Source organism: Aythya marila (assembly GCF_965140915.1).
Source record: "Aythya marila genome assembly, chromosome: 14".
NCBI classification, from domain to species: domain Eukaryota; kingdom Metazoa; phylum Chordata; class Aves; order Anseriformes; family Anatidae; genus Aythya; species Aythya marila.
Window position 1 is genome coordinate 8,268,654 of NC_139055.1, and position 19,353 is coordinate 8,288,006.

Here is a 19,353-nt window from a genome sequence, read left to right on the forward strand (position 1 = left end):
ACAGACCAAGGCAGATGTGTGGCAGCATGAATAACACACTGCCTCTCATCCTCAGAAAGAGCTCACAGATGAATTTCTGGGAATTCGGAGAGGCTCCTAGCTGAGGAGCACAGTGTGCCAGGCCTCTTCTCCATGTCATCTTCTGGCATATTCTGTCCTGCACCCTGGGAAATCAGATCTCCAGGAGAGTATTTGCAAACCAGGAGCTGAGGAGCTCTTAGATGCATGCCAGCACAGATGGAAAGCTTCAAAAAACAGCATTAGGGAATTACCACTCCACCCATCAAATAACAAACAAACAAACATTAAAATCATTTTAAGTCAAAAGGTTTCAAGTATGAACTGAATGAGAAAGAATAATGCCTACAGGACCACCACCACTTTTCATATCATCCACTCCTTCAGCAATCTCAGGTGGAAATGTTGTACACCAGTAAGAAACAGGATTTCGGGAGCCCACATTGTGAAAGCACGAAGCACAATCTGCACTGATTTTATTCTATCAGAAATATATATATATATCAAAAACTGAACAGCTAGCCTCCATAAGAAGCTCCAAACCAGGAACTGATGGGATCAACATATTTGCAACAGTTAAAAAAAACATCATAAGGGGACTACACACAACAATTCCATAAAAAGGAACAGCAATGCAGTGGAAGTAGAATGAGTAGAACACCAAAAGTGTTCTCCCATCTCCCATTCCATTACAAGGCTTGTGTGAAAAGTAGGAAGACTCCAACACCGCTGTCTCATGAGCATCAGACAACCCACCAACTGCACCCAGTTGCAATGAGCATGAGCTGGGCACAGGGAAACCATCCGATCATATTTACCAGCATTCCCAGGACACAGGACAGGCCAGTCACCACGGAACGCATATAACTGGCACAGTCAGAGCCTCTAAAGCTGTCCTCAAACAAAACACTTTGCCAGATGCAAAAAAATTGGTTCTCTGTTGCTCTGTTTATTGCTCTGTCCTCATGCTCAGCTCTTCTACCTCTCTATTGCAAACTACACAAATAGCATGCTCAAAATGGGATAAATATTATATGATTTTTGCTGCATCTTCCCTTTTAACAATGAGTTTCTGGAAGTAAACAGAGTGGAAAAGTTTATCTAGCTTCATGGAGCATGGGAAAAGACAGGGGAAACTGGCATGCCTTGCTGAGAGCAGAGACAAAGTGATCGCAAGCAAATGCAGATCTACACAGAATCCATGTAACAGCAGGATATGGAAGGACTCAAAATGCCTTCCTTTCACATATTCTGACCTGCACAAGACAAGGCCCTCTACAACATCATCTAACTCAACTTCAGCCCTCCACACAAAACACATCCCTGTGTCAAGGGAAATCACCCATTCCACTTCCTGGTCCACTTCTCTGCAATGAGTGATTTTTTTTCCATCTTGTTCAACACAACTCAGATGAGAGAGAGAGATTCACAACTATGCAGTGAAAATTCTCACAAGGCATATACCTCAAATGATATTCTGGACATTTCAACAACACATACCATTCTCCACATAGGCAAGACTTTCAAATCGTGTCTCTTGGAGGCTGGCAAATGGCCCTGCCCAGGAACACTCTGAGACCATTTTGCCTACAGATTCATTTTAGGCACCCATGATCCCCCATTCTCGAATGTGTGTTTTCAACACAAGTAGGCACCTCTTCTTCTCTTATGGCATGCAATGCAGACTATTGATTTCCTTTTCCCTGAGGCAGTGGGACTTCCCCCCCAGAGGTCACGGTTCACTTCAGAATAAGGCCAGGTCCCATTCAGTGCCATTGCCATATTCACCTCTGCCAGGTGACACACTTTCCCTTCCCAACACAATGCTCACTCCAACTTTCACACACCCTTCCCAGCAATGACAGATCTGAAACCTGAAAAACCCTGCCAATGGTCCCATATGCACAGAGACCATCTTGCAGATTCACAGGACGAACATTAAAACAGGCCAGTGTGCCTCCTTCAAAAAGAGATGGAATGACAGCTAACGTCAATGGGTATTGACTTCATTCTGAGAGATGACAACCCTGTTGGGGAAGGAGTGAGAGACAAACATCATGGCATCGGTGTCAGACGGTGCAAGAGCTTTGCAGCATCCTGCATGGATAGAGGACTTCACAGCATCACTTATCCGAAAACATGAGGCCAAGACTGTTCCGCTTTTCCAGCTACACAAAGTGTTTCCTAAATGGCCCTGAAGAAAACAACATAACAACAGTAGGCCCAGCAGTCAGCTACTTAAAGGGCTTGCAATAGTGCCTGCTGCACAGTCACAACCAGACCATGTCTTCCTGGACTGCAGTCCTTATTCAGAAACAGTAACATTCAGAAATGTTACACATCAGTAAACAACAAGATTGGCAGAGACCATGTTGTGATGAAAATCCAAGTAAAATTACTTCCACATCCACATCGTTTCAATGACCAACGTGCCATGAAATATCATCGGAAAACAGAACAGAAGTACCAAAAATAATAATAAAATAAAACAACAAGGGGCAACCTACCGTGCCTGAGGAATACGGGGAGAGCGAAGGTCCCTTCTCGGCAGAACCGTTTTCTGCCGCGGGGCCGGGCGGCGGCGGGCAGTTGGGGCTGAAAACCATCAGGTCGCTCTTGCCCGCGCCGTCCGCCACGCACAGGCTCCGGCTCTGGCGCTGCGAGTACGACCAGCTGCCCACCTCGCTGGCGCACACCAGCGTCGCCGGCCCGGGCCCCGCCAGCACGGCCGCCCGCGGCGCCCAGCGCGACGCCCCGTACAGCACCACCGCCAGCAGGAACAGGCTCGACACCGCGCAGATGGCCACCACCAGCCACACGTTCGTCGCCGCCGCCGCCGCCGCCGCGCCGCCCTCCGCGCCCGCCGCCGGCCGCAGCCCCGCCCCCGACGACGACGCCCCCGCCCCCGCCCCCGCCGCCGCCGCCGACAGCGCCGCCTCGGCGCCCTCCACCAGCGACACGCTCAGCGTGGCCGTGGCCGAGCGCGACGGCTCCCCGTGGTCCCGCACCACGATCAGCAGCCTCTGCCGCGGGCCGTCCGCCTCCTCCAGCGCCCGCGCCGTGCTCACCTCGCCGCTGTACAGCCCCACGCGGAACGGGCCCTTGCCCCGCGGCTCCCACAGCTCGTAGCGCAGCCACGCGTTGTAGCCCGAGTCCGCGTCCACCGCGCGGATCTTCGCCACCACCTGCCCCGCCGGCGCCCCCCACGCCGCCCACGCCCACAGCGACCCCGGCGCCGACGCCGACGCCGACGCCTCGCCCGCAGCCCAGGGCCCCGGCCCGCCGCCGGCAGGCGGGAGCAGCGCCGGCGCGTTGTCGTTCTCGTCCACCACGAACAGCTGCACCGTGGCGTTGCCGCACAGCGGCGGCTCGCCCGCGTCCACCGCACGCACCTCGAACTGCAGCACCTGCAGCTCCTCGTAGTCCAGGGGCCGCAGCGCCCACAGCCGCCCGCTCTCCGCGTCCACCGACACGTAGCTCGACGCCGGACGCCACCCCGCGCCCGACCCCGCGCCCGACCCCGCGCCGCCCTCCGCCACCGAGTAGCTCACGCGCCCGTTGCCCGCCTCGTCCGGGTCCCGCGCCCACAGCCGCGCCAGCTCCGCGCCCGCCGCGTTGTTCTCCCGCGCCAGCACCGTGTACACGGCCTGCGCGAACGCCGGCGCGTTGTCGTTCACGTCCGACACCGGCACCCGCAGCCCGCGGCTGGCGCGCAGCGGCGGCGCCCCGCCGTCCTCCGCCCGCACCTCCACCTCGTACTCCGACACCCGCTCCCGGTCCAGCGCCTCCCGCAGCACCAGCGAGTACGAGCCCGCGAACGTCGCCACCAGCCCGAACGGCGCCGGCGGCCACACCGCGCAGCGCACCCGCCCGTTCGCCCCCGAGTCCCGGTCCGACACGCTCAGCAGCGCCACCACCGTCCCCACCGACGCGTCCTCGGGCACCGGCACCGACAGCGACGTCACCCACACCTCGGGCGCGTTGTCGTTCACGTCCAGCACCTCCACCACCACCTTGCAGTGACCCGACAGCGGTGGGTTTCCCATGTCCTTTGCATCCACTTGTAGGCGATACAGTCTAACGTCCTCAAAATCTAAAGAACCTCTCAGATGAATCTCTCCGCTCCTTTTGTGAATTTCAAACATGTCTCTTCCATCCTGAGGAAACAAGCTCTGAAGAGAATAAGAGATGTTCCTATTGGTGCCTTCATCTAAATCCGTGGCATTTACTCTGAGCACAAAACTGCCCCGTTCACTATTTTCCGGCAGCCGCACTTTATACACCGACTGGTTGAATTGGGGCGCGTTGTCGTTTGCATCCAGCACCGACACCAACAGCTCCACCGTGCCTGTCAGAGCCGGCCTGCCCCCGTCAGCCGCCGTCAGCACCAGACGGTGCTCGGCCAACGACTCGCGGTCCAGCGGCCGCCTCAGCACCAAGAATAAAGACTCGGTATCATCCTCCGTTTTTTGCAAATCCAAAGCGAAGTGCTCGCTAGGGCTGAGGGTGTAGGAAAGCTGCGCGTTGGCTCCGATATCCGCATCCGACGCGCCCTCCAGCGGGAAACGGGATCCCGGCATCGTATTTAATTCCGCGATGCTGAGGTTTTTGGTGGCGGCGGGGAAGATCGGGGCATTGTCGTTGATGTCGGTGACCTCCACCTCCACGTGGAAGACGCGCAGCGGCCGCTCCAGCAGCACCTCCAGGCGCAGGGCGCAGGGCGCGCTCTTCCCGCACAGCTCCTCCCGGTCCAGCCGCGAGCTCACCACCAGCGCCCCGCTCGCCCCGCTCACCTCCACGCTCGCCCGCCGGCCCTGCGCCACCAGCCGCAGCCGCCGCGCCTCCGCCTCGCCCGCCTCCAGGCCCAGGTCCTGCGCCAGCCGCCCCACCACCGTGCCGCCCTTGGCTTCCTCCGGCACCGAGTAGCGCACCTGCCCGCCGCCCAGCGCCCAGGCCGCCTGCAGCACCAGCACCCGCACCACGGCCCGCACGCACACCACCATGGCCGCCGCCGCCGCCGCCCGCGCCCCGCACGGCTCCCAACGCCGCCGCCGCCGCTCTCCTGCCCGCCCCGCGCCGCTCCCCCCGCGCGCACAGCCGCCCTTCCCGCCGCCCCGGGGCGGAGCCGCCCTCCCGCCGCTCCCGCGCCGTTCCTGAGCCTGCAGCGACACCGTGTGCTCCGACGCCTCACTCGCGCCCGCCGCCGACAGCACGCCAGCGACACCGACACCGCCGCGCGGGACACGACACCCCCGCCACTCGCGGGACACGCCACGCCCACGGCGCCGACACCGACACCGAGCCCAGCACAGCCCGAGACAGCAGCGACTGCCAGGGGGCAACAGCCCCGCTGCGCCGCACTCCAGATGCTGCCCCCCGCACACTGACCAGCTCCCAGCCCTGTAAGCACCACGGCGATAGATGCTCCTAGTTGCTTGTTTCCTTCCTGCCTTTGTTCTTCGTCTCTCTCCTCCTTTGTTTCTCCTCCATTCTCTGTCTGTCCTGCTTTCCTGCTTGCTTCTTGCTTGCATACTTTCTTCTGCATGCATACTTCTTTCATTCTTTCTCCCTTTTTCTTCTTCCACTTCTTTCCTTGTCACACTTTTTTCCTTCTTTCACTCTGTTCATTCATTCACATTGCTACTTACTTCACTTTGTTCCTTATTTCACTTCTTTCCTTCTTTCTGAACCTTATTTTCTTCTTCATATGTCTTCATTCTTTCTCTCCGTTCCTTCAGTATTCCTTTATTTCTTCATTTGATTTCTTCTTCCTTTTTTTTTTTTTCCTGTGTTACTTCCTTTTTTTTTCCTTTATTTCCTTTCAGTCTTCCTTTCAGTCTGGAGCGGAGTGTGCGCTCCACATGCCGCTCCCCGCACATCGACCGGCTGCCAGCCCTGCATGCATCACGCCGACTGAGGCTCCTCCTTGATTCTTTTCTTGTTTGATTGTTTCCTTCCTTTCTTTCTCGTCTCTCTCCTCCTTTGCTTCTCCTCCATTCTCTCCCTTGCTTGCTTTCCTGCTTGCCTAATTTCTTCTGAACATCTTCTTTTCTTCTTTCATCATTATCCATCTTTCACTTCTTTCCTCTTTCCGTCTTTGCTTCTTTGCTTCCTTCCTTTCCGTATTTTCCTAAATTTCCTTCGTTTCTTTCTTGCTTCCTTTCCTTCCTTATATTTCTCTTTCCTCTTTTGTTTCTCTTCCATTCTCAGTCTTAGTTGCCTCTTGCTTGCCTACATTCTTCTCAATGTCTTCCTTCCTTCTGTCATGCTTTCTCTCATGTTCTTTCTTCACTCATTCTCCACCTCTTTCCAGTTTCTTCATTCGTTCTTTCAGTGACATCCTTCCTTTTTAATTATTTCATCCTTTCTGTTCCTTCTTTCCTTTTCTCTTACTTCTTTCAGTCATCCTACAGTACCTTCACGCTTCCTTTCTTTCCTTCACTCCTTCAATCCATCTGCTTCTCTTCCTCTCCTCTCCGCTTTACTTTCATTTTTTTTTTCCATTCTCAAAATGCTTTCCAAATGCCTACATCACTCTTCCAATCAAGATAAGACTTGCTCTAACGCAAGACTTGCTCTAACGCAAGACCTCTTCTTCCTCTTCCTCTCCACCTTCCATTCTGCTCACCAAAGTACATTTCCGCACACCAAATGACCTGGATGCCCACTGCAAACAGGCACCAAGACCTCCATACAGCTCAGGTAAGTCTGTCACTCATTTTATTTTATTTTTTTTTAACAACGAAAAATACATACATCTGTCTCTCAAAAACATATTTTGCATATGAACATACCAAGGCTCTACAGAGCCTCACCTTCTCCCACCACTGCCACGATCTTCCCCCCCTGCACAAACAGCACTCTTAATGTTTTGCACTGGCTCAGCAATCTCAGATGGAAACGGTGAAAGCTGACCTGATAGACAACATTTACAGCAGCTTCTGCTGGAGCAGCCACTCCTCATGCTCAGGAACACAGGAGTCAAAGGCCATCTGACAGACTGCTGCAAATCCAGGCCTATGGTACAGAACAGTGAGATGAAGGAAAACCAAGTGGGCAAACAAAAACAAAACTCTACAAAGAACCTGAGGAGGCCCTGGAACACTGGACCAGGGATTGACACAAACAGCCTTCCTTGGAGACAGACAGACCTTCACAGGATGAGGCCCTGACCAGCTTCATTCTAAGGCAGTGTTTGTCCTGCTCTCAGCAAGGGAATCACAGTCGTCCACGTGTCACCTTCAGCACAAGGTACCTTAAGGTCCTCGTCATTCACTTCCATTGTAAAAAGGGAGGTCATCCCAGGAAAACACCACCTTCCAGCAAGTTGCAAGCAAACACAAGGCAAGATCGCCCTGCTCAAGATCACCCTGAGAACATCCAAAATGGCCCCGTCCTACTCAGTGCCACTGACATGTTCACCTCCACGAGATACCAGACTTGCTCACCACAACCCAAGGCTGACTCCAGCTTTTGCAGAACCTTCCCATCAATGAAAGCACCACAAAGAAAAACACAAACAGAATCACATAGACACTGTCTCCAGCACACCCTCTGCAGCTGACCCTTGCACTTCTCTGTGCTTCAGCAATCTCAGATGCAAACATCGCAGGCGTGTAAGGAACTGTATTCCTAAAGGTGATGGTGTGACAGCCCAAAAGGCAAAGGGTGCTCATTTCATTTTGTGAAAGGACACCCCAGATGTTGACAAGCAAAGCACTCTTATGGATAACATCAACTCTATGCATGTATGTGTTACATCTTTCAATGAAAAGTTCTGGGGCTTTTGAAGAGGTGGTTGTGACTGTCAATGTTGAAAGCACATGAAATCAGGACACCGTATGTCAAACCATTTCTCTGCTCAGGAAGAAAAGGCCATAATTAGGCAAAGACGAGAGCACAATTGTTTCATGTGCCTCTGTGGAATGCATTTCTGAGCAATGTGTCCACATCACAACATCAGCAGCTCTACAGTTTCAGGCATCTCTATGGAACCACACATACCATGAAGATTTCACAAGGTCCCCACCCAAAAAAAACAACCAACCAACCAAAGACATTTTCATTTGAAAGGTTTCAAGGGCACACTGTATGACAAAGAATAGTGCCTGCAGGATCACCATCACCATCCTTCGTGTCTTGCACTCCTTCAGCAATCTCAGGTGTAAATGATGCACAACAAAATAAAACAGCATTTGTTGACCTCATGTCATGACAGCTCAAAGCAAAATCGGTATTGGTTTTAGTCTGTCAGAGAAAACCTCAGATACTGAACAACTAGCCTCAGTAAGATATCCCAAACCAGGAGCTGAGGACCTCCTAGATGCGCACCAACAGAGACGTGAAAATTAAAAAAGAAAAAATACTAATAATAAGGGGATTACACATAAGGGGATTGTAAGTCCATAAAACCAACAGCAGTAGCATACAAGAAGAACGAGTTGAACAAACATCAATGGTGCTCACCTATCTCATGTTTCTTTACAAGGCCTGTGTGTGAAGGAGCAAGACTCCAACATCGCTGTATCATGAGCATTGGACAACCCACCAACTGCACCCAGCTGCAATGACCATGAGCTGGGCACAAGGAAACAATCACGCTACATTTACCAGCACTCCGAGGACACAAGACAGGCCAGTCATCAGAGAATGCATACAACTGGCACAGTCAGATTCTCTGAAGCCATCCTCAAACAAAACACCTTGGCTCGTGCATCAAACCAGTTTCTTTCTTCTCCTGACTTCTGGCTGTGCTCTTCTACCTCTCCATTGCAAAGCACACTAGTGGCATACTCATAGAGGGAAAAAGTATAACATGGTTTCAGATGCATCTTCTCTTTCAAAATTAATTTCTGGTGGTAAAGAGAGTGAAAAAGTCAATGTATCTTCAAAGAGCATAGAAAAAGATGGGGGTCACAAGAATAGCATGCAGAGAGCAGCAAAATGCTGATCACAAGCAATTACAACGCAACACAGAATCCATGCAACAGCAGGATAGCGAGGGAGTCAAAATGCCTTCCTCTGACATACTCTGACCTGCACAAGAAAAGGCCCTCTGCAATTTCATCTAACACAACTCCAGCCCTCCACACAAGGACAACACACCTCAAGGGATTCTCCTCAAGGGAAATCACCCACTCTACTTCCTGGCCCATTTCTCTGCTATGTCTGAACTTTTTCCATCTCGTTCAACATGTCCCAGAGGAGAAAGAGGGATTCACAACTGATGGAAGGCAATATGCCTCAAATGACATCCAGACCATTTCAACACCACTTATTGTCTCTGGTTAAGGAAGACCTTCAAATTGTTTGTCTTGGAGTCTGGGAAAGGGTCTTCCACAGCAACACTCTGGGACCATTCTCCCTTAGGCTTTGCTTTAGACACCCATGATCCACCATTCTGGGACATGTGTTCTTAACACGAACAGGAATCTCTTCTTCTTCCTCTTCTTCTTCTTCTTCTTCTTCCTCTTCTTCTTCTTCTTCTTCTTCCTCTTCTTCTTCTTCTTCCTCTTCTTCTTCCTCTTCTTCCTCTTCTTCTTCTTATTATTATTATTCCTCTTCTTCTTCTTCTTCTTGTTCTTCTTCTTCCTCTTCTTCTTCCTCTTCTTCTTCTTCCTCTTCCTCTTCTTCTTCTTCTTCTTCTTCCTCTTCTTCTTCTTCTTCTTCCTCTTCTTCTTCTTCTTCCTCTTCTTCTTCTTCTTCTTCCTCTTCTTCTTCTTCTTCTTCTTCCTCTTCTCCTTCTTCTTCTTCCTCTTCTCCTTCTTCTTCTTCCTCTTCTCCTTCTTCTTCTTCTTCCTCTTCTCCTTCTTCTTCTTCCTCTTCTTCCTCTTCTTCTTCTTCTATTATGGCAAGCAATGCAGATCCTTTTCAACTTCATCACTCACATCAGGGAATGGCCAGGTCCCATTCACTGCCATTGCCACATTCATCCCCACCTGATTACATCATTTCCCTTCCCACCCCATGCATCACTCCAGCTTTCACAGACCCTTCCCATCAATCACAGCTACAAAAGTATATATATATTCCAATGGTATCAAATCCATCATGTCTGGCAGACTCTTTGTAATAACTTCTAAGCAGGGCTCTGTGTGCAATGCCACTTCCCTAACAAGGAATACAAATCCACAGTCAGAAAAGCCCAAAGACCCAAATGTCACCTTCATCATTTCTTCTTGACAGGACAATCAAAACACACAAAATCAAAGTTCTCCACAAGAACAAAAACAAAATACTGCACAATGATAATAGCAGGCTTGTCATTCAGCTACTTAAAGGGCTTTCAGTAGTGTCTGCTGGAAAGTCACCACCAGACCGACTCTTCCTGGCCTGCAGTCCTTCAACAGCCTCAAGTAGAGCCGCTTCAAACCAGTAACCAACGGGACTTGCAGAGACCATGACATGACAGGTCTAATGAAAATTGGCATTGATTTCATTCTCTCTGAGAAAAACTGAACAACTGGTTTCAATATGATGTCCCAAAGCAAGAGATGAGGAGATCTTGGAGACACAAATAGAGAGATGCAAATGCCACCATCAGCTAATTACAGACAGTAGCACAATAATAGAACCAGGCAGACATGGACACAACTAGAACAAGTTGAATAGACACAAATGGTGCTCACCGGCCCCATGGCACATTTGTAAGAGTGTGTAAGAGGAATAAGACACCAATATTGAGGTACCATAGGTATGAGACATGAGAATGACTTTCTACCATCATGCATGGAGAGAAGACTTCACAGCAGACCCTGTACAGCATGAGAGGTCCACAGAAAGGCCCTGTCCTGGCAGCAGGAGCAGGAATACAAGCACACCAGCACTTGCCAGGCCCCACGTTGAGGCACAGACCTTGGCCACAGCACTGTCGGCACTCACAGCTCAAGCACCTGATGAGCACTGAGCAGCCGTGGGCCCAGGGACTACACCTGGCTGCCACAACCGCTTCTGAGGGGCAGCCTGGAGTCAGATCTTCTGAAATTGTCCTTGAACAAAATGCTTTGGATGATGCAGAATAAGAGTTCTCTGTTTCTTGCCCTGATCTCCCAGTGTGCTCTTCTACCTCCGTATTCCAAAGCACCCAAAAGGCATACTCACAAAATCATAGAATCATAGAATCATAGAATATCCTGAGTTGGAAGGGACCCTTAAGGATCATCAAGTCCAACTCTTGACATCGCACAGGTCTACCCAAAAGTTCAGACCACGTGTCTAAGTGCACAGTCCAATCTCTTCTTAAATTCAGACAGGCTCGGTGCAGTGACCACTTCCCTGGGGAGCCTGTTCCAGTGTGCAACCACCCTCTCTGTGAAGAACCCCCTCCTGACATCCAGCCTAAATTTCCCCTGCCTCAGCTTAACCCCGTTCCCGTGGGTCCTGTCACTAGTGTTAATGGAGAAAAGGTCTCCTGCCTCTCGACACCCCCTTACGAGGAAGTTGTAGACTGTGATGAGGTCTCCCCTCAGCCTCCTCTTCTCCAGGCTGAACAGGCCCAGTGACCTCAGCCGTTCTTAGTACATCTTCCCCTCAAGGCCTTTCACCATCTTCGTAGCCCTCCTCTGGACACTCTCCAACAGTTTCATGTCCTTTTTATACTGTGGTGCCCAGAACTGCACACAGTACTCCAGGTGAGGCCGCACCAGCGCAGAGTAGAGCGGGACAATCACCTCCCTTGACCTACTAGCGATGCCATGCTTGATGCACCCCAGGACACGATTGGCCCTCCTGGCTGCCAGGGCACACTGCTGGCTCATATTCAACTTGCTGTCTACCACGACCCCCAGATCCCTCTATTCTAGGCTGCTAGAAAAAAGCAAAAGGGGAAGTATAACATGCTTCATACTGCATCATGGCTTTCCAAAACAATCTACTGGTAAAAAATATTGTACACTTTCAAGGGGCATAGAACACACTTCATCTTTTACACTTGTTCTATTAACAACCCTTTGTGAGAAATAGCAAGACACCAACAGCATGGTGTCAATAGCATCACCCACTACAACTAAGCAACATCACAAATGGAGAGCAGACTTCAGAGCTGAACCCTGCCACAGAAAGCATCTTTCACAAAAACACCAGGAGAAAAGTGTCCAGGTGCTAAATCTACACAAGAGGAAAATTAATTTCACCACCTCATTATAGACAATACCCCAAAATAGCACCAGGCATACACGGCCACAAGTAGAATAAGTAAAACAGGCACCAACAGTGCTCACCTGCCCCCCATCCCATTTCTAAAAGTGTTTGTGAATGTGTAAGGCACCAATGTCATAGTATCATCAGCATCTGACAGTACAATGACTTTCCAGCATCACGCATGAAGTGAAGATGTCACACCTGACCCCCTCGACAACATCTTGACCAAAAAAACACGACAAAAAACAAATTCATCAGCAAGTGTTCAGGTGTTCCAACGACACCAGAGGTTTTCAGAAGAGCCCTGTCCCGACAGCAGGAGGGGGGCTCCGAGCACAACAGCCATTGGCAGGACCCATGCTGGGCCCCAGACTCATGTCCTACTGCTGTTCGCACTAGCAGCTCGAGCACCTGACAAACACCGAGATGCCGTGGACCCGGGGGCTGCACCCGGCTGCCACAACCGATTAAGAGGGGGCGGCCAGGAAATGGGGTGGAGAAGGAAAGGGAGGAGAAGATGGCAAGATTAAAGAGCAAGGACACAGGCAATGAAGAGGGAGAAGATGACGGGGAGGAAGAGGGCAAGATTAAAGAGCTTCAGAATAAGGTCAGGTCCCATTCAGTGCCATTGCCACATTCACCTCTGCCAGATGACACACTTTCCCTTCCCAACACAATGCTCACTCCTACTTTCACACACCCTTCCCAGCAATGACAGATCTGAAACCTGAAAAACCCTGCCAATGGCCCCATATGCACAGGGACCATCTTGAAGATACACTGGAAGAACATCAAAACAGGCCAGTGTGCCTCCTTCAAAAAGAGATGGAATGACAGCTAACGTCAATGGGTATTGACTTCATTCTGAGAGATGACAACCCTGTTGGGGAAGGAGTGAGAGACAATCATGGCATCGGTGTCAGACGATACAATAACTTTGCAGCATCCTGCATGGATAGAGGACTTCACAGCATCACTTATCTGAAAACATGAGGCCAAGACTGTTCTGCTTTTCCAGCTACACAAGGTGTTTCCTGAATGGCCCTGAAGAAAACACAGCACAACAATAGTAGTTCAGGCATTCAGCTACTTAAAGGGCTTTCAATAGTGCCTGCTGCAAAGTAACCACCAGACCAACTCTTCCTGGACTACAGTCCTTCAAATGTCTCAAACAGAAATGTTACACACCAGTAACCAACAGGATTGGCAGAGACCATATTGTGAGGAAAATCCAAGTAAAATTACTTCCACAACAACATCGTTTCAATGACCAAAGTGCCATGAAATATCATCAGAAAACAAAACACAAGAAGTGGGAAAAAAGAAAAAAAAAACAAAACACAACAAGGGGCAACCTACCGTGCCTGAGGAGTACGGGGAGAGCGAAGGTCCCTTCTCGGCAGAACCGTTTTCTGCCGCGGGGCCGGGCGGCGGCGGGCAGTTGGGGCTGAAAACCATCAGGTCGCTCTTGCCCGCGCCGTCCGCCACGCACAGGCTCCGGCTCTGGCGCTGCGAGTACGACCAGCTGCCCACCTCGCTGGCGCACACCAGCGTCGCCGGCCCGGGCCCCGCCAGCACGGCCGCCCGCGGCGCCCAGCGCGACGCCCCGTACAGCACCACCGCCAGCAGGAACAGGCTCGACACCGCGCAGATGGCCACCACCAGCCACACGTTCGTCGCCGCCGCCGCCGCCGCCGCGCCGCCCTCCGCGCCCGCCGCCGGCCGCAGCCCCGCCCCCGACGACGACGCCCCCGCCCCCGCCCCCGCCGCCGCCGCCGACAGCGCCGCCTCGGCGCCCTCCACCAGCGACACGCTCAGCGTGGCCGTGGCCGAGCGCGACGGCTCCCCGTGGTCCCGCACCACGATCAGCAGCCTCTGCCGCGGGCCGTCCGCCTCCTCCAGCGCCCGCGCCGTGCTCACCTCGCCGCTGTACAGCCCCACGCGGAACGGGCCCTTGCCCCGCGGCTCCCACAGCTCGTAGCGCAGCCACGCGTTGTAGCCCGAGTCCGCGTCCACCGCGCGGATCTTCGCCACCACCTGCCCCGCCGGCGCCCCCCACGCCGCCCACGCCCACAGCGACCCCGGCGCCGACGCCGACGCCGACGCCTCGCCCGCAGCCCAGGGCCCCGGCCCGCCGCCGGCAGGCGGGAGCAGCGCCGGCGCGTTGTCGTTCTCGTCCACCACGAACAGCTGCACCGTGGCGTTGCCGCACAGCGGCGGCTCGCCCGCGTCCACCGCACGCACCTCGAACTGCAGCACCTGCAGCTCCTCGTAGTCCAGGGGCCGCAGCGCCCACAGCCGCCCGCTCTCCGCGTCCACCGACACGTAGCTCGACGCCGGACGCCACCCCGCGCCCGACCCCGCGCCCGACCCCGCGCCGCCCTCCGCCACCGAGTAGCTCACGCGCCCGTTGCCCGCCTCGTCCGGGTCCCGCGCCCACAGCCGCGCCAGCTCCGCGCCCGCCGCGTTGTTCTCCCGCGCCAGCACCGTGTACACGGCCTGCGCGAACGCCGGCGCGTTGTCGTTCACGTCCGACACCGGCACCCGCAGCCCGCGGCTGGCGCGCAGCGGCGGCGCCCCGCCGTCCTCCGCCCGCACCTCCACCTCGTACTCCGACACCCGCTCCCGGTCCAGCGCCTCCCGCAGCACCAGCGAGTACGAGCCCGCGAACGTCGCCACCAGCCCGAACGGCGCCGGCGGCCACACCGCGCAGCGCACCCGCCCGTTCGCCCCCGAGTCCCGGTCCGACACGCTCAGCAGCGCCACCACCGTCCCCACCGACGCGTCCTCGGGCACCGGCACCGACAGCGACGTCACCCACACCTCGGGCGCGTTGTCGTTCACGTCCAGCACCTCTAGCTCCACGCTGCAGTGTCCTGACAACGGCGGAACGCCCTTGTCTCTCGCCTCGACCTCCAGGTCGTACGACTGAACATCCTCGAAATCTAGTTGTCCTGCAGTTCTCATTTCCCCTGATAGTCTGTCAATTATGAACAAATCCTTTAATTTATCAGGAACTGCCTCGCTAAAGCCATAAGAGAGTTCCTGGTTAATTCCCTCGTCCTTATCTGTCGCCTTTAGATGCAGAAACACAGTTCCCGGCGGCGTACTCTCCGGGAGCCGAACCTTATAGTTCGACTGGTTGAACTGGGGCGCGTTGTCGTTTGCATCCAGCACCGACACCAACAGTTCCACCGTGCCCGTCAATGCCGGCCTGCCCCCGTCAATCGCCGTCAGCACCAGACGGTGCTCGGGCATCGACTCGCGGTCCAGAGATTTCATTAAGATGAGGGCTACGGAATGTTTGTTCTCGCCTTTGGATTTCACGTCCAGAGCGAAGTGCTCGCTGGGGCTGAGGGTATAGGAGAGCTGCGCGTTGGCTCCGATGTCCGCATCCGACGCGCCCTCCAGCGGGAAACGGGATCCTGGCATCGTATTTAATTCCGCGATGCTGAGGTTTTTGGTGGCGGCGGGGAAGATCGGGGCATTGTCGTTGATGTCGGTGACCTCCACCTCCACGTGGAAGACGCGCAGCGGCCGCTCCAGCAGCACCTCCAGGCGCAGGGCGCAGGGCGCGCTCTTCCCGCACAGCTCCTCCCGGTCCAGCCGCGAGCTCACCACCAGCGCCCCGCTCGCCCCGCTCACCTCCACGCTCGCCCGCCGGCCCTGCGCCACCAGCCGCAGCCGCCGCGCCTCCGCCTCGCCCGCCTCCAGGCCCAGGTCCTGCGCCAGCCGCCCCACCACCGTGCCGCCCTTGGCTTCCTCCGGCACCGAGTAGCGCACCTGCCCGCCGCCCAGCGCCCAGGCCGCCTGCAGCACCAGCACCCGCACCACGGCCCGCACGCACACCACCATGGCCGCCGCCGCCGCCGCCCGCGCCCCGCACGGCTCCCAACGCCGCCGCCGCCGCTCTCCTGCCCGCCCCGCGCCGCTCCCCCCGCGCGCACAGCCGCCCTTCCCGCCGCCCCGGGGCGGAGCCGCCCTCCCGCCGCTCCCGCGCCGTTCCTGAGCCTGCAGCGACACCGTGTGCTCCGACGCCTCACTCGCGCCCGCCGCCGACAGCACGCCAGCGACACCGACACCGCCGCGCGGGACACGACACCCCCGCCACTCGCGGGACACGCCACGCCCACGGCCATGGCGCCGACACCCACCCCAGCACAGCCCAAGACAGCAGCGACAACCAAAAAGCCGAAAGCCCCGCTGCGCCACGCTCCAGATGCTGCCCCCAGCACACCGACCGGCTCCTCCCAGCCCTTGCTTGCATCCTTTCCTGTCTCCCTCCTCCTTTGCTTCTCCTCCATTCTCTCTCTTGATTTTTTTTTCCTGCTTGCTTCTTTCTTGCATGAATACTTCTGCATTAATTCTTCTTTTCCTCTTTCTCTCTTTTTCTTCTTTCACTTCTCTCCTTCTGCTGTCTTTCTCTCTTTGCTTCCTTCCCTTCCTTTTGGTAAATTTCCTTGTCACTTCTTTCATTCCTTCCTATCCTTCATTCCCTGGCGCTTTTCTCCTTTGTTTCTCTTCCATTGTCGTTCTTGCTTGGTTCTTGCTTGCTTGCATTCTTCTTGATGATTATCTTTCTTTCTTTCTTTCTCTCTCTCTCTCTCTTTCTCTTACATATTTTCTTCATCTGTTCTCTACTTGTCTTCCTGTTTCTTCTTTCATCCTTTCAGTGCCTTCTTGCCTTTTCTCTTACTTCTTCAGTACAATTTCTTCATGCTTCCTACAGTTTCGTCATGCTTCCTTCCTTTCTTTTTCTTTTCTTCACTCCTTCTATCCACCTGCTTCTCTTCCTCTCCTCTTTACTATGCTTTATCTTCTTCCTCCTATTCATTTTTTCCTGCTTTATCAAAATGCTTTCCAAATGCCTGCATCACTCTTCCAATCAAACTCAGACATGCTCTGAGGCAACACCTCTACTTCCTCTTCCTCACCGCCTTCCATTCTACTCTGTACACCATCCTTAGCACTCAGCAGGATCATGTCCCCCCAGGAATTTCTCTCATGAGCCACTGCACACCAGAGGACCTGGATGCCCACTGCAAACAGGCACCAAGACCTCCATACAGCTCAGGTGAGTCTTTCACTCACTTTCACAAACTGCAACCTTTCATGACTGTCCTGCCACCTGCTCACGCTGTGAGGAGAAGCAAAAGGAAAGGAACAAGATCAGGCACAGCCGGGCTCTGCTGCTCTAAAACTACAGCCATTACTCAGGATACGTTCCATCCACCCAACATGAACATATTGCAGTTAAATAGCAAAAATTGTGCATTGCTCTCTTGAACACATCTTATTTGGGCAGGAGCCACTTACCTTTATTAAAAAAAGAACTTCAATGACAGGACAATTGCTTATAAATGACTATTTCATCAAACTTTGTTACAGATTCCCGGGGAAGCTGGATGGAAAAAATTCCCTTCAGATGTGGGACACCTATGAAATCATTTGACACCACAAACTGCTCCCCTACACATGGTCACTTTTTGGAATGAGACGTATTACAAGAGATGCACCATCTCCACTGGGGCCAACTATGTAAGTACAAAGACTGAGGGGAAGTCAAGTGCACAACGAATACACCCACCCCATCATGTCTCCTTAGAAATTTCCTCTGTTTCTCACTCAACGAAGACACCATGGGAAGGGACACTTGCCAGTGGGAGAAACCCATCGGTACCAACATGCACATCACAAGGCTCCAAACCTACAGGCGTTCCCCAGGCAATGTTCAGTCCATCCAACATAAAGGGAACACAACTAAAATGAAAAAAAATATACACCTGTCTGTCTCTCAAACAAATTTTTTGCATGTGAACAACTTATCAGCACCATCAGCACTTGCATGCGATTGAATGCTCAGAAAAAGTAACAGATTCATGGATGGATAATTGGTTTCAAAGAGAAATTTTCATTCCAAATCTTCAGTGATTTCTAGGGAAGCTGGACTCAAGAGAAATCATCAAGCTTAGCAAAAGCTCCCCAATCATGGGAGACTGTGATGTACTCCCTGACACACAGCTGTCACACAGGAAGCCATCACACAGGAGAGAAAAAAAAGAAAAACACAACTAAGGATCCCATTCAAGCTCATTGAAACACAAGATTTGCCAACGGTGTAAACATGGAGAGCACTTCTTCTCCTCCTCCCCACTTCTTGGCAAAGGCCACACTACAACTTCCACCCAGCATCTCCATTTCCCACAAACAAGGTTCTTTTCCTACTCAACACCATCCTGCCCATTGACAAATTCTCACTCCTTCTCAAAAAGTGGTTCACAAAATCACTACCACAACACCTGGACGATGCTCCAGCTCACAGACACAGTACAGCTCAAAACCCACCTCTGAGCATCACCATCTGCACAGCCTCGCCTTTTCCCACACTGCCAGGATCTTCAACCCTGCGCAAACGGCAATCCCAAACCTTTGCACTGGCTCAGCAATCTGTGATGAAAATGGTGAGAGATGACCCGAAGGACAACAGCAGCTTCTGCTGGAGCAGCCAATCCTCATGCTCAGGAACACAGGAGTCAAAGGCCATCTGACAGACTGCTGCAAAACTAGGCCTATGGTACAGAACAGTGAGATGAAGGAAAACCAAGTGGACAGACAAAAATAAAACTCTACGTAGAACCTGGCGAGGCCCTGGAACATCAGGCCAGGAATTGACACAAATTGCCTTCCTTGGAGACACACAGACCTTCACAGGATGAGGCCCTCACCAGCCTCATCTAACTGCAGTATTCATCCTGCTCTCAGCAAGGAAACCACGGACGTCCATGTGCCACCTTCAACACAAGGTACCTTAAGATCCTATCACATGGGAAGCATGAGGCAGACCTGAAAGCCAATGACATTCTCTGAACATTGCAAAAAACAGCATCAACACACACATGGGCAACTACACAAGTGTCTGCCCTCTGTCAGCAGCCACAACTCAACAGACTACATCTCATCCACCGTTACCAACAGATTTCCAATATGAGAGAAGAAAAACAGTAGAGTGGGGAGTGGGACGTTTTCATTACAGGAGAGATGAAAACTATAGTATTCCAGTCCACTTCATTGAAACACAAGCTCTGGACAACATTGAGAATACAGACAGCACTTCTTCCTGTCTATCTCAAGAATACAACCAGAGGGAAGACTGCAGTGACATTTTGACAACTCAGGAAGAATCATCAGTCGTGGGAA

General features: G+C 53.1%; 2 protein-coding genes across 2 annotated transcripts in view; both read right to left on the bottom strand.

Moving 5' to 3' along the window:
- The window catches only part of LOC309883364 (protocadherin alpha-C2-like), a 156,014-nt gene extending 139,731 nt beyond the window's left edge, over positions 1-16,283 (bottom strand). The window contains exon 1 of the mRNA XM_082771353.1: positions 13,516-16,283. Within this exon, the coding sequence (XP_082627479.1) occupies positions 13,516-16,011 (2,496 nt within the window). The 5' untranslated portion in view covers positions 16,012-16,283. The remainder of the gene's footprint in view (positions 1-13,515) is intronic.
- LOC309883656 (protocadherin alpha-2-like) lies at positions 1,943-6,818 on the bottom strand (the record flags this gene model as incomplete). The annotated part of the gene is made up of 2 exons (XM_082771922.1): positions 2,526-6,818; positions 1,943-1,978 (listed from the first exon to the last, which is right to left on the bottom strand). The coding sequence occupies exons 1-2, from the start codon at positions 5,565-5,567 to the stop codon at positions 1,943-1,945; spliced, it is 3,078 nt and encodes a 1,025-aa protein (XP_082628048.1). The 5' UTR covers positions 5,568-6,818.
- Positions 16,284-19,353: the final 3,070 nt, after the last annotated feature.